Raw genomic sequence first — 12,442 nt, 5'->3', positions numbered from 1 at the left:
AGTGTTTGACCTCATTAGTGTAAATATTATTCCACTGTGCCTGTGTCTACAATTGATTTTTCAATTTACTTTAAATGACTCACTATTCAAAGCTCAAGTTTTCTGAATACTCATGTGATTAATCATTAATTGACACCACTATAACTTTCTTAGTTTTTGACTGGTTCTCCTTGTTGTGTGTGTTTTTAATCTTAAGGCTGGTGCTAACTTGGACATGTGTGATGAGGACCAGCGCACACCTCTGATGGAAGCCTGTGAGAACAACCATCTGGACACAGTGAACTACCTACTGAGAGCTGGAGCCATCGTCTCCCACAAGGTTTTGAGGGATCATCCAGTCAGTTAAAATAGAGACACTGTACTTATACCACTGGGCACATTTTGAGTGATTTTTTGGTTTTTTTACAGGATGCTGAAGGTTCGACGTGTCTCCACCTTGCTGCTAAGATTGGACATTATACTATCGTGGAACACTTACTGTCTGCAGGCCTTGTAGACATTAACTGTCAGGTAAAATGTGTTTTAATTGTTGTTGAAATACAAACTACATTTCCTAATGTTTTAAGCCCACTTCTAATGAATGCTAAATTCAGGTACTGACTCAGATGTGCAGATATACACAAAAACTTATCTAGTGCCTGTAGAGAAATATTGCCAATAGAATAGGACTCTGATATGAAGCAGATAAACATGGACCTACTGGCCTTACATCCAAATGCAGGGTTTTTGAATCCTGGTACTATGCTATAATACTAGGGCTTTAAGATTTGTAAGAATTATGCTTCCAACATACCGGAGTCAGCTGATCAGTTCGTTAAGCCCTTTCTGAATTGCAGTGGGTGTATTACATCACTGAAACCTTTAAAAAGTGCAGAGCAGGGGGATGCCAAGACCAGTGAGATCTTGTGAGATGAGTGTCTTGTCACACCCCTGCTAATGACTGTATCAAACAAAACCGCTCCTGCCAGGAAAATGGCCAATGAGCTGTCTTGGCATTAAACTCCCATAATCTTACTCAACCATGTCTACATGTGATGTTTTAGAGAATGTATATTAAAAGGTTACTTAATTTAAGTAATTTAGATCAAAATATGAAACTCATTATATAGATGTATTACACACAGAGTGATCTATTTTAAGAGTTTATTTATTTTATTGTTGGTGATTTTGGCTTACAGCAAATGAAAACCCAAAAATCAGTGTCTCAGAAAATTTGAATATTATATAAGACCAATTGGTACTTTTGGCAGTGTGGGCAGTGTGCCAAGTCCTGCTGGAAAATGAAATCCGCATCTTCATAAAAGTTGTCAGTAGCAGAGGGAAGCATGAAGTGCTGTAGGATTTAGTGGGAAAACAAAACTGCACTGACTTTAGACTTGATAATAAAACACAGTGGATCAACACCAGCAGATGACATGACTCTCCAAACCATCACTGATTGGTGGAAACTTCACACTAGACCTCAAGCAGTTTGGACTGTGTGTCTCTCCACTCTTCCTCCAGACTCTGCTCCCTTGATTTACAAATGAAATTTACTGATGATCAGTGATGGTTTGGAGAGACATGTCATCTGCTGGTGTTGATCCACTGTGTTTTATTATCAAGTCTAAAGTCAGTGCAGTTTTGTTTTCCCACAAAATCCTACAGCACTTCATGCTTCCCTCTGCTACTGACAAGTTTTTATGGAGATGAGGATTTCATTTTCCAGCAGCACTTGGCACACTACCCACACTGCCTAAAGTACCAATTGGTCTTATATATAATAATCTAATTTTCTGAGACACTGATTTTTGGGTTTTTATTGGCTGTAAGCCATAATCAACAATAAAAGCTTAAATGCTTAAAATTGATCACTCTGTGTTTAAAACATTTATATAATTAGTTTCGTATTTTGAACTAAATCACTGAAATAAAGTAGCTTTTCAATTATATTCTTATTTTTTTAGATGCACCTATATAAACCCATTTTCAGTTAAAAACAGGTTTGCCGTGAGGTGAACAGGGTTGAGTGACTGCTTTAGCCTGTTTTGTGCATTTTGGTCATCTCTTAATTGTTCTCTTGGCTACAGGATGACGGTGGCTGGACGGCAATGATCTGGGCTACAGAGTATAAACACATAGACATAGTGAAGCTGCTGCTGTCTAAAGGTGCTGATCCCAACATCAGAGACAAGGTTGGTGTGGGCCTCGGGGCTTATGTGGATCAATATTTTCATCTCGTCTTGGTTTGTAAATTTTTAATGTGAGGAGTTGGTGCAAGGATTCCTGCTCTAAATCTCTTCAGAAATATTTTAGGGTTGTTTGTCTGAGGAGCTCATTAAAGCTGGTTTGTTTTTACACAGAACTTTTCCAAACTGTGGATCGATTGTTCAATAAGTCACTTTTCTGTGTGTAGTTTCTTAAACACTTTGACTGGTGGCTATTTTTTTTTTTATACCTGATACCTGAGCCGTAAAGAACAGAGCTTTTTAACGTTCCAATCCAAGTGCCTCCAAACCAGGGGCTGTCCTAATAAAGTGTGAATTTATAAGGCCACATTGTAAAATTACCCAATCACACAGCTTTTCACATGCTTCCACACCTGGCGTAGTTCACTTGAAGAGAACCCCAGACCACCATTTTCAGAAGGACCAGGGCTCAAAAGCAGCTTTCACACTTCAAAAATGTACCGAACCTGCAGAGAAAGGCTTCAGAAAAAAAAGGATAGTGTGAAAACACCATTAAAATAGTGGGAACCCTGATAAAACTGCACTTAGCAAGTTTTACACTAACATGGCCAAAATCATGGGATAGCAGTATGTAAACTGACCACGAAGTGTAGCCCTGGGGACGACATGGACACACACACACACCTGTGTAATTTGTGAGTTGTTATCTTGTGTGTGAGATAGATTGTACACTGCCCAACGTGCTGATGGCAAGGCAACATGAATTGTCATTATTATTATTTTAATAAAGTTATTGTTAGGCCTCATAGTGGGTGCTAGATGGATGAAAACTTAAATTTCTGAAGTTTTGAGTGAGCATTTAACATTCCTTGATTCCACATTCTTAGATATTCTAAACGTATAATTAACATTTTAGCAAAATACAGCTCTGGAAAAAAAATGAGACCACTTAAAAATAATGAGTTTGTTTGATTTTACCAAATTAAAAACCTCTGGAGAATAATAAAAAGGAGCCACAAGCCATCAAACCAAGCTAACCTGCTTGAATTTTTGCGCCAAATGTAGCATAAGGTAATTCAAAAGCAGTGTGTAAGACTGGTGGAGGAGAACATGCCAAGATGCATGATGAAAACTGTGATTAAAAAAAGTGTTATTCCACTAAATATATATTTACGAACTCTTTCCGAACGAAACTTTATGAATATGAACTTGTTTTTTTGCATAATTTGAGGTCTGAAAGCTCTGCATCTTTTTATTTCAGCCATTTCTCATTTTTTGCAAATAAATGCTCTAAATGACTATTTTACTTGGAAGAAATTATGTCCATAGTTTATAGAATAAAGCAACAATGTTCATTTTACTCAAACATAAACCTATAAATAGCAACATCAGAGAAACTGATTCAGAAATTCAGATTTTTTTTTTCTTGCAGCGTAGACCAAGCAAGCTGATTGGCTGTTTTTGAACAGGACTTTTAACTTTGAATGGAACCTTGAGGTGAAGTGTTATGAGAACTCCAGAAGTAAGGCTAAAATTACCACCCACAGTGGACAGTGCGGTGTAGTGGGTAATGATGGTGACTGGCAGTGTCTGGCTAGATTTGTCCATGCAAGCAGACAAGCAACTCTTATTAAGTGCAATGATATATTAGACCCAACACACATCCCACAGTTCAGTGTAATGTTTATTAGCTTTTATATTTATAGGATATGCATGCAAGTCATGCATCAAGTCATACGACATGATATGTCAGTGTACTGTGTTAGATGTATATTCAGCACAGTTAAGCTAGGAGTCGTAAGCAACATCATAATTGCTGCCAGTCGTGACACTGGGCTATTTTTTTATGATTGGATGTTTGATCTTCTCAGGAGGAGAACATCTGTTTGCACTGGGCGGCGTTTTCTGGCTCTGTAGAGATAGCTCAGATTCTGCTGGATGCCAGGTGTGACCTCAACACAGTAAACGTCCACGGAGACTCTCCACTGCACATCGCTTCACGAGAGAATCGACTGGAGTGTGCTACGTGAGTACGGCTGTAGAGTCTGGAATCCCATGTTTGTACATGTAGTTAGTACCAAATGCAAAATGGAACCTAAATCTGCAGAGCAAACATTTTACTGATCAGGAGAAAAATTTGACTTTTTTTTTATTATATATATAGATTTTGAGTATTTATATCTGTGTGTCTCTTTTGGAGGAAGAACAATTTAAATCCGCTCTGCCCTAAAAAAGCTTACAAAATGAGGCAAGTTTAATTTTGTTGAAATACCATAAAAACATAACTATTTCTTTGAATTTCATTTCTGTAAAACTTCTACTTCAACTCTGTTACATTCCTTCAGTATGTGTGATTTTCCAAATAGAAAGGAAAATGTAATAAAACTAGCGAACAGTGCAAGAAAAAGAACCAACACAAATCAAAGTCTTTATAGGCAAATCATTTCTTTCAATGGTCTGGTATTTTGAAGGTTTCAGGTATTCTGAAGGTAAAGTTACCATTTTAGCAACATATTTTAAATTAATAATAAAATCTGATAAATGAAAAAAAAAAACCCCTCATGAACAGTTTGTAGCGTTTGGCTCCATAATGACAAATATCACAGTTTTTTGCCTTTGTATGGCTGCTGCCTTGCGCAGATCTCATGCTTACCCACCTCACAGTGTAAAAAGCAAGCTGATTGGCTCTTTTTTGGACAGAAATTAGGACAGAAACCTGAGGTTGAGTCTTATGAGAACCCCAGTATTACTTTAAGCGTTACTGGCTGCTGTGAGAATTTTTTGCACTGCATATCTTTTTAACACAGGGCTGCATTAGTGCTAGGTTATTTACACAGCACTATTGAGTGATAGTGTAATGTCTCTGTCATCTGAATATACTCCGTTTCATACTATCAGCTTCCAGTTTTCAGACATAAAATACACACTGGTTTACCAATCTACTACCAACTTTAGTTTTTTCTTGTTATGATCATGACTTGAAATGAGCTCTAGCTCATTTTCCTTGTTACAAATCTTCCCATTCTGGACCTAAACGTTCCTAAAGACAGCAGCATGATAGCTGCTCTGCGATTGGCCGCACTGAGACTTAGCAGAAGGGTGATGCACAAAAGTTTATATGACCCTCTCTGTCTGCAGAGACTGACTTTTGTTTCTGCTTCAGTGCATCCCATTAAAAATGGTGTGTTTTGAAGTGCAGTGGCAGTTAGTTGAAACAATATTAAACATTATTAATTACTTACAGTAATTTTTTATCCAGTCATGCCCCAGGAGAGGCGTGTCCCAGAGTGATTGACACATCAATTTAGATTGATTAATGGTTATTTGATCTGTGTTAAATGAGTAAAATAAAACGAGGGTCTGTTGCTCCTCTGTCAGGTTGTTTCTGCCTCTGGGAGCTAATGTGAACCTGAAGAACAGGGAGGGAGACTCACCAATGGAGTGTTGCAGCCAGAACTCCAAACTGTGGAACGCTCTGCAGGCAAACAGGAAGCAGAGAGAGGCCAGCCGAGACCAGAGCTCTTCAAACCAGAAGCTGCTCAACAGGTACTGCAATACATTTATATCTATACAACTTTCAATCAATCAATCAATCAGCTGATCATGCTAAACTAACTAAAATGACCAAAGTAAATAAAATAAAAATATATAAAAAATAATGTATTTTTAGCACTTTTTAAGGTGCACTTAAAATCCTTTTTTTCCTCCAACAAAAACAGTGCACCTTATAATATGGTGCGCCTTATGTATGAAAAACCCTACACCTAACCCTAACCTTAACTATTAATCAACCCTAAAATCTATCCCTACACCTATGCCTAATCTTAACCCTTAATCAACCCTAAAATGTAACCCTACACCTAACCCTAACCCTTAACCTAAACTTAAAATCTAACCCTAAACCCAATCCTAAAATATTAAGATAAGCGTTTGGATTAGAGTTGAATGTAGGATTATATTTAATAGAGAATCATTTACTTTCACCTTTCAGTTCCGTTGCATTTAATATACATGTAGTTGAATGTTACTTGATTGTCAACGAGGCCATCAAATGGACCATCCAAATAAAGTGTTACCAAAAAAAAAAAAAAAAAATTAAGTACATTTTTGCCTTATTGGACATGACATGTCCTGTGATAAGACTGTAGTGCATGCTCACAAAAATGTAAATCGCTGTAGTGTTTCTTTTATTGTAGTAATTCCAGCTTGCTGTTGCAATGTGAATAAATGTAGTGTTACCACGTTGAGTAAAAACTGTGTATTTGTAAACCTGTGTAATCTTCCTCTGGTATTTAATTTTAAGCCAAGTTCACACATCGGTTTGAAGGTGTTGTCTTGTCTTGTGTTCAGGGACATTGCACGCGGTTATGAGAGAGTACCTGTCCCGTGTGTAAACATCGTAGACAGCGAGCCCTGTCCTGATGACTACAAATACGTCCCTGATAACTGCGTCACCTCCCCCATGAACATCGACAAAAACATCACTCACTTACAGGTAAAATCAGCTTCTGAATACGTTAATTAACCACATCTCAGCTGAATTGTGCCGGCAGTCTGTAACAGAACCTGTTTTTGTCCTGTGCAGTACTGTGTTTGTAAAGACGACTGCTCCTCGGCCAGCTGCATGTGCGGTCAGCTCAGTCTGCGCTGCTGGTATGATCAGGTAAGACTGAATATCTTGTTGTTTAGATCTTAAAAGCCAAAGCACTTTAGCTGAATGACCTGAAACTGCTTGTTTTAAAAGTTTAAAAACTGTTTTTTTGGGCTTTCACAGGAAAGTCGTCTGCTGCCGGAGTTCTGTTGCGAAGAACCACCTCTAATATTTGAGTGCAACCATGCCTGTTCCTGCTGGAGAACCTGCAAAAACCGTGTTGTGCAGAACGGACTACGGTAAATAATGCTGGACACACCTTTTCAAGCAGTGTTTCTGTTGTCCTGCATTGTAAATAAATACTTAAGGCATCCAGACTATGAAGGAACACATAATGAATCATATAATAACTTAAAAGTGTTAAACAAACCAAAATACTCTGTGAAGCATTTAGGTGACTCTTATCTGGGGAGCTGTTAACTTGCAGTTTCTGAGGCTGGTAACCCTGATTAACTTTTCCTGGGCAACAGAGTTAACTAGTGCTTTTCCCTTTCCTGGGATGTTCCTGATGAGAGCCAGTTTCATCATAAGGCTTTTGATGGTCTTTGCAACTGCACTTGAGGATACTTTCAAACTTCTTGAAATTTTCATATTTACTGACCTTCTATTTTTTTCTTTACTTAATTGAGTAGTTCTTGCTATAATCTGGATTAGAACATTAATCAAATAGAGTTATTCACTGTATACCATCTCTACCTCTTCACTACTTTACAACTTAGCTCTCAAACACATTAAGAGACAAAAATTCAAGTAATTAACTCTTGAAGAGTTCAGCACAGCTTTAAACTGAAAGCCTGAATTCCAGGTGACTCTACCTCATAAAGCTGATTGAGAAAATCCAGCCAGGATGTGCAAAACTGTCATCTACGCAAGAGGTGCAACTTTAAAGAATCTAAAATATCAAATATTCTGGTTCACACTTTTTAGTGTACTAAATCATTTCTATGTTTGTCTTCATAGTTTAGATGACTTTACTATTAATCTACAATGCAGGAAATAAAAAAATAAAGAAAAAACACTCTAAGATATGTCCAAACTTTTTACTGGTACTGTAAATAAATATAGAATAAAGATACTGCCTTTTTCTGTTGCGCTTGATTGCAGTGAACTGATGCCAGGGCTCTTTAATGATCATCAGTGACTGGTTGATGCTGTAAATACTGTATATAAAATAAAAAAAAATCTAGATATGTTTTATAGTTTCATTCATCTTCATTCACCTACAAATTACACAGAATTAATAGGAGACGGTCACATACCAGATTTTATTTTCAGGAGATCCTAGGATACTTACTATTAAAGAGTAACTACCCTCTAATACATTTTTACATTAATAATTTATAATAATTTTATCATTATTTATATATATATATATATATATATATATATATATTTTTTTTTTTTCAATTAAAAATTCACCCCACTTTTTGGGGATTTTAAGGGTTCCTGTATATAGATATAAATAGTTAAATTTTTATCTCCCTAGCCATTCTACACACACCAGAAATTGGTTTATTGCCACAAAGCACCAGTAATAAAAGATCAAGGTTTTTGAAGCGATAAATAAAATAAACAATATATCTTTCCATTGCTAAATATTTTGACAATCTTGCACACCTTGAATATTTTCAATTACTACATCATTTTAGTTTGTACATGTAAAACAAACAAAAAAAAAACAGATGCTTTGACACTGTGCTAGTTAGGTTCTGGGGTTTGATATGATGTGTGGATTATGGCTAGAGCTCACTCTACTCTTTAGTTATTGAAATTAAGATTAGCTGCAGTGCTAGCTAGGAGTGTGCCATATCATATCATACGCAATATATCACCAACATTTTTGAATATCCTGAACGATATTAAACCCTGAAATATTGTGCCATATCACTCACCCCTAATTATTACATCAGGGTATGACTGTTTTGCTGTTTTTAGCAAAAGAAAAATGCAAACTGTTCTCATTTCCCATTTTATAAATATATAGAGACATATTATATCTGTACACTACCATTCATTTAACTGCAGTACTGGATATATGGAGATAAATTGGAGTGCATTACTAGTATTGTGCAGTAGTGTAATCTTAAAGAAAAAAAAACAGTGTTTTGTCATATCCCCAAGAGTATCATTATCGCAAAAAAATACCATGAAATATCGTGATATTATTTTAGAGCCATATCGCCCACCCCTGGTGCTAGCTTACAGCTGAACCCAGCCAGTTTTAACCTGTGAAGGTTAGCCCTGATGCGGCTGAATGAGTTGAATTAACGGCTGATGTTTGATATTAGAATGATGTTACTGTGCTGGGTAGATATGATAAGTTCTGCTGTTTGATATGATATGTGTCTGATGTCTGTAGAGTATTCTTAACGTTAGTTATGAAAGTCAGAACACTGGTATAGGTTTGAAATATAAAAAATGTATATTGTAATAAATACCAATATTATACTATGGAATATCCAGTTTTGATATCCTTTTTGTTCATATCCTCAGGATTCGACTGCAGCTGTTCAGGACTCAGAAGAAGGGCTGGGGTGTTCGGACATTACAGGATATTCCCCAAGGAACCTTTGTCTGCGAGTAAGTTTTTTTTTATATATATATATATATATATATATATATATATATATATATATATATATATATATATATATATATTTTTTTTTTTTTTATATTTTCCAAATATGCCTTTGCATAGTCTAACTCTTGGCAAAAGATCACACAACTAAAATAAAGACAATAAGGACTAATAGGACGATAAAGACTTTGAAAGGAGTCGAAAAGAACACTGATTTCTCTTTATCTACTTTTAGGAAATCTTCGTAAAAATCCAATGATGATTCAGGTCATATTTATATCGAAATATAGAATATTCTACTGGGTTCACAAACCTTTAAGCATCGATGTATAAAGACTTATTCACGTCTTTATCTGTATCTTTTTTTATTTGTATGCTAATGCATGCTCTAATGCTTCATACCGTGCTTCCTCTGTGCAGATATGTGGGTGAGATCATCTCGGACGCCGAGGCAGATGTCAGGGAGAATGATTCCTACCTTTTCAGCCTGGACAGCAAGGTAGAGCCAGACTAAAAATAACTGCCCCTTAATGCCACATTGACTCCTGTGGTGCGCCTCACTGAAGATCTTCTGGCACTTGTATGCGTTTAAGCTGGCTGCTACAGGCTGAAGTGGAGACGGACAGGAGTTATGCCTCTGGTTTTGTTTTTGCTCTCTGTTGACCTGCTCTGCTTCAATCCCCCCATTCATCTATAAATAGCCTGCGCAGCCTGTTGCTTATCATCATGGTGATGAGCATGTTGCCATGGCTTTGGTTCCCAGACCTTTATTGATTTAAAATGGACTGGAGGAAGACACTGAGGCCCCAGTAGTTTCCCTTTAGCTCAGTGCTTCTCAAATTAGTGCCCTGGACCAACAGATGGTTCACATTTTGGCTCCAACTTACAATATTAAAGATAAAAAGGACCATATGGAAGGATTTAAAGAGCGTATTATAACAGCATTCTGCAAGATTTTTTTCTTTTAATTTGAAAGCAGTATTATTTCTTAGTTGGAAAGGGACAGAATATTCTAATTAATGGTATCAGTTTTACGACCATCCCTGCAGCGTCTGATTTACTTAGTCTAAAAACAGTGTAGTCTGGAAGGTTTATTGGATTAATTAAGTAATTTATCTCTATAGTCAAATCTCAGGATTGCATACTGCAGGTTTTTTGTACATTAACCTGCATTAAAGGATTCTTCAACATGCTCTGTGCAGTTACACATTCTCATCAGTTTCTCTGATTTTGCTATTTATAGGTTTATGTTTGAGCAAAATTAACATTGTTTTTTTATTCCATTAACTACAGACAACATTTCTCCCAAATTCAAAATAAAAATAGTAATTTAGAGCATTTATTTGAAGAAAATGAAAAATCGCTAAAATAACAAAAAGATGCAGAGCTTTCAGGCCTCAAATAATGCATAGAAAACAAGTTCATATTCATAAAGTTTTAAATATTTGGTGGAATAACCCTGGTTTTTAATCAAAGTTGTATTGCATCTTGGCATCATGTTCTCCTCCATCAGTCTTACACACTGCTTTTGGAGAACTATTTGTCTGGTACAAAGAATTAAGCAGTTCAGCTTGGTTTGAGGGCTTGTGATCATCCATCCTCTTGATTATATTCTAGAGGTTTTCAATTTGGTAAAATCAAAGATACTCAATTTTTAAGTGATGTCCCTTCAAGAACAAATGCTCAAGTATAAGTATTATTTAGTATCACATATGTTTACATGTGGTTTCAACTCATGTAAGCTTTTTACTCAATTGACAAAGATATAAATAAAACTAGAAGAATACACTGATTACAGTATTATTGAAAAAATGAATAGTTGTGAAAAATCTTTCCATATCACGATTTGCCTATACTAGCGTAATAAGCATAGCTATGAGCTAAAGTTTTAAACTGTTGATTGATTTTTTGTTGTCGTCAGTCTTCAGTCTGGTGACTTGAAAGAAAGCTCGTCTTCCTTTAATCTCTAACTTTATAGAGATAATGTAATTTTAAAATATATCAGGTGTTTTTACTTGTGTTCTGTCTCTAACCCTGTACACGTCTTTTCTCTCAGGTTGGTGATATGTACTGTATTGACGCTCGATTCTACGGCAACATCAGTCGGTTCATAAACCACCACTGTGAGCCGAACCTGTTCCCCTGCCGAGTGTTCACCTCTCATCAGGACCTGCGCTTCCCTCACATCGCCTTTTTTGCCAGCAAGAGCATCAGCTCTGGAGATGAGCTAGGGTGAGCCAAGCCCCTCCCACCCACCAATAAGATTGTGTGTTTGTTATTATTGTATCAGCACAGTCTAAGATCCAAACCTACATGACCCTGTGTAAAAAAGTGTTTGTCCTCTAAACCTAATAACTGGTTGGGCCAACCTTAGCAGCAACAACTGCTAAGTTGCGACGAGTCTTTCTCGGCACTGTGGAGGAATTAGAATTCACTCTTCTGTACAGAATTGTTGTAATTCCACCACATTAATGGATTTTCGAGCATGAACGGCCTTTTTGATGTCATGCCACAACATTTCAATAGGATTTATGTCAGGACTTTGACTAGGCCACTTTAAAAGTTTTTGCTTTGTTTTTCTTCAGCCATTCAGAGGTAGACTTGATGGTGTGTTTTGGATCATTGTCCTGCTGCAGAACCCAAGCTCATTTTAGCTTGAGGTCACAAACAGATGGCTTGACGTTCTCCTTCGGGACTTTTTGGTAATTCGTGGTTCCATTTATCAGAGCAAGTCTTCCAGGTCCTGAACCACAAAACAGCTGTTCTTTTTTCTCAGCAGTGGGTTTCATCTTGGCACTTTGCCATTCAGACCATTTTTGCAGTCTCTTTCTTATGGTGGGATCATAAAGATGACCTTAATTGAGACAAGTAAGGCCTGCAGTTCTATGAATGATGTGGGGTCTTTTGTGACCTCTTGGATTAGTTGTCTCTGCGCACTTGGGGTAATTTTTGTTGGCTGGCCACTCCTGGAAAGGTTCACCACTGTTCCATGTTTTCGCCATTTGTGGACAATGGCTCTCACTGTGGTTCACTAGAATCCCAAAA

At 36.8% G+C, this 12,442-nt stretch overlaps 1 protein-coding gene across 5 annotated transcripts in view; it reads left to right on the top strand.

Moving 5' to 3' along the window:
* ehmt1b (euchromatic histone-lysine N-methyltransferase 1b) overlaps nt 1–12,442 on the top strand; it is a 68,373-nt gene that overhangs the window by 52,078 nt on the left and 3,853 nt on the right. For all 5 annotated transcript variants that reach the window (XM_022676504.2, XM_022676503.2, XM_022676501.2 and 2 more), the window contains exons 16-26: nt 197–319; nt 409–510; nt 2,070–2,174; nt 4,040–4,194; nt 5,547–5,714; nt 6,519–6,663; nt 6,754–6,831; nt 6,943–7,058; nt 9,313–9,399; nt 9,818–9,896; nt 11,454–11,629. In XM_022676504.2, the coding sequence (XP_022532225.2) occupies nt 197–319; nt 409–510; nt 2,070–2,174; nt 4,040–4,194; nt 5,547–5,714; nt 6,519–6,663; nt 6,754–6,831; nt 6,943–7,058; nt 9,313–9,399; nt 9,818–9,896; nt 11,454–11,629 (1,334 nt within the window). The remainder of the gene's footprint in view (nt 1–196; nt 320–408; nt 511–2,069; nt 2,175–4,039; nt 4,195–5,546; nt 5,715–6,518; nt 6,664–6,753; nt 6,832–6,942; nt 7,059–9,312; nt 9,400–9,817; nt 9,897–11,453; nt 11,630–12,442) is intronic.

Source organism: Astyanax mexicanus, chromosome 17 (genome assembly GCF_023375975.1).
Source record: "Astyanax mexicanus isolate ESR-SI-001 chromosome 17, AstMex3_surface, whole genome shotgun sequence".
In the NCBI taxonomy this organism is placed as follows: Eukaryota; Metazoa; Chordata; class Actinopteri; order Characiformes; family Acestrorhamphidae; genus Astyanax; species Astyanax mexicanus.
The sequence above is the reverse complement of the archived record's forward strand: the minus strand, read 5'-3'. Positions and strand labels throughout refer to the sequence as shown.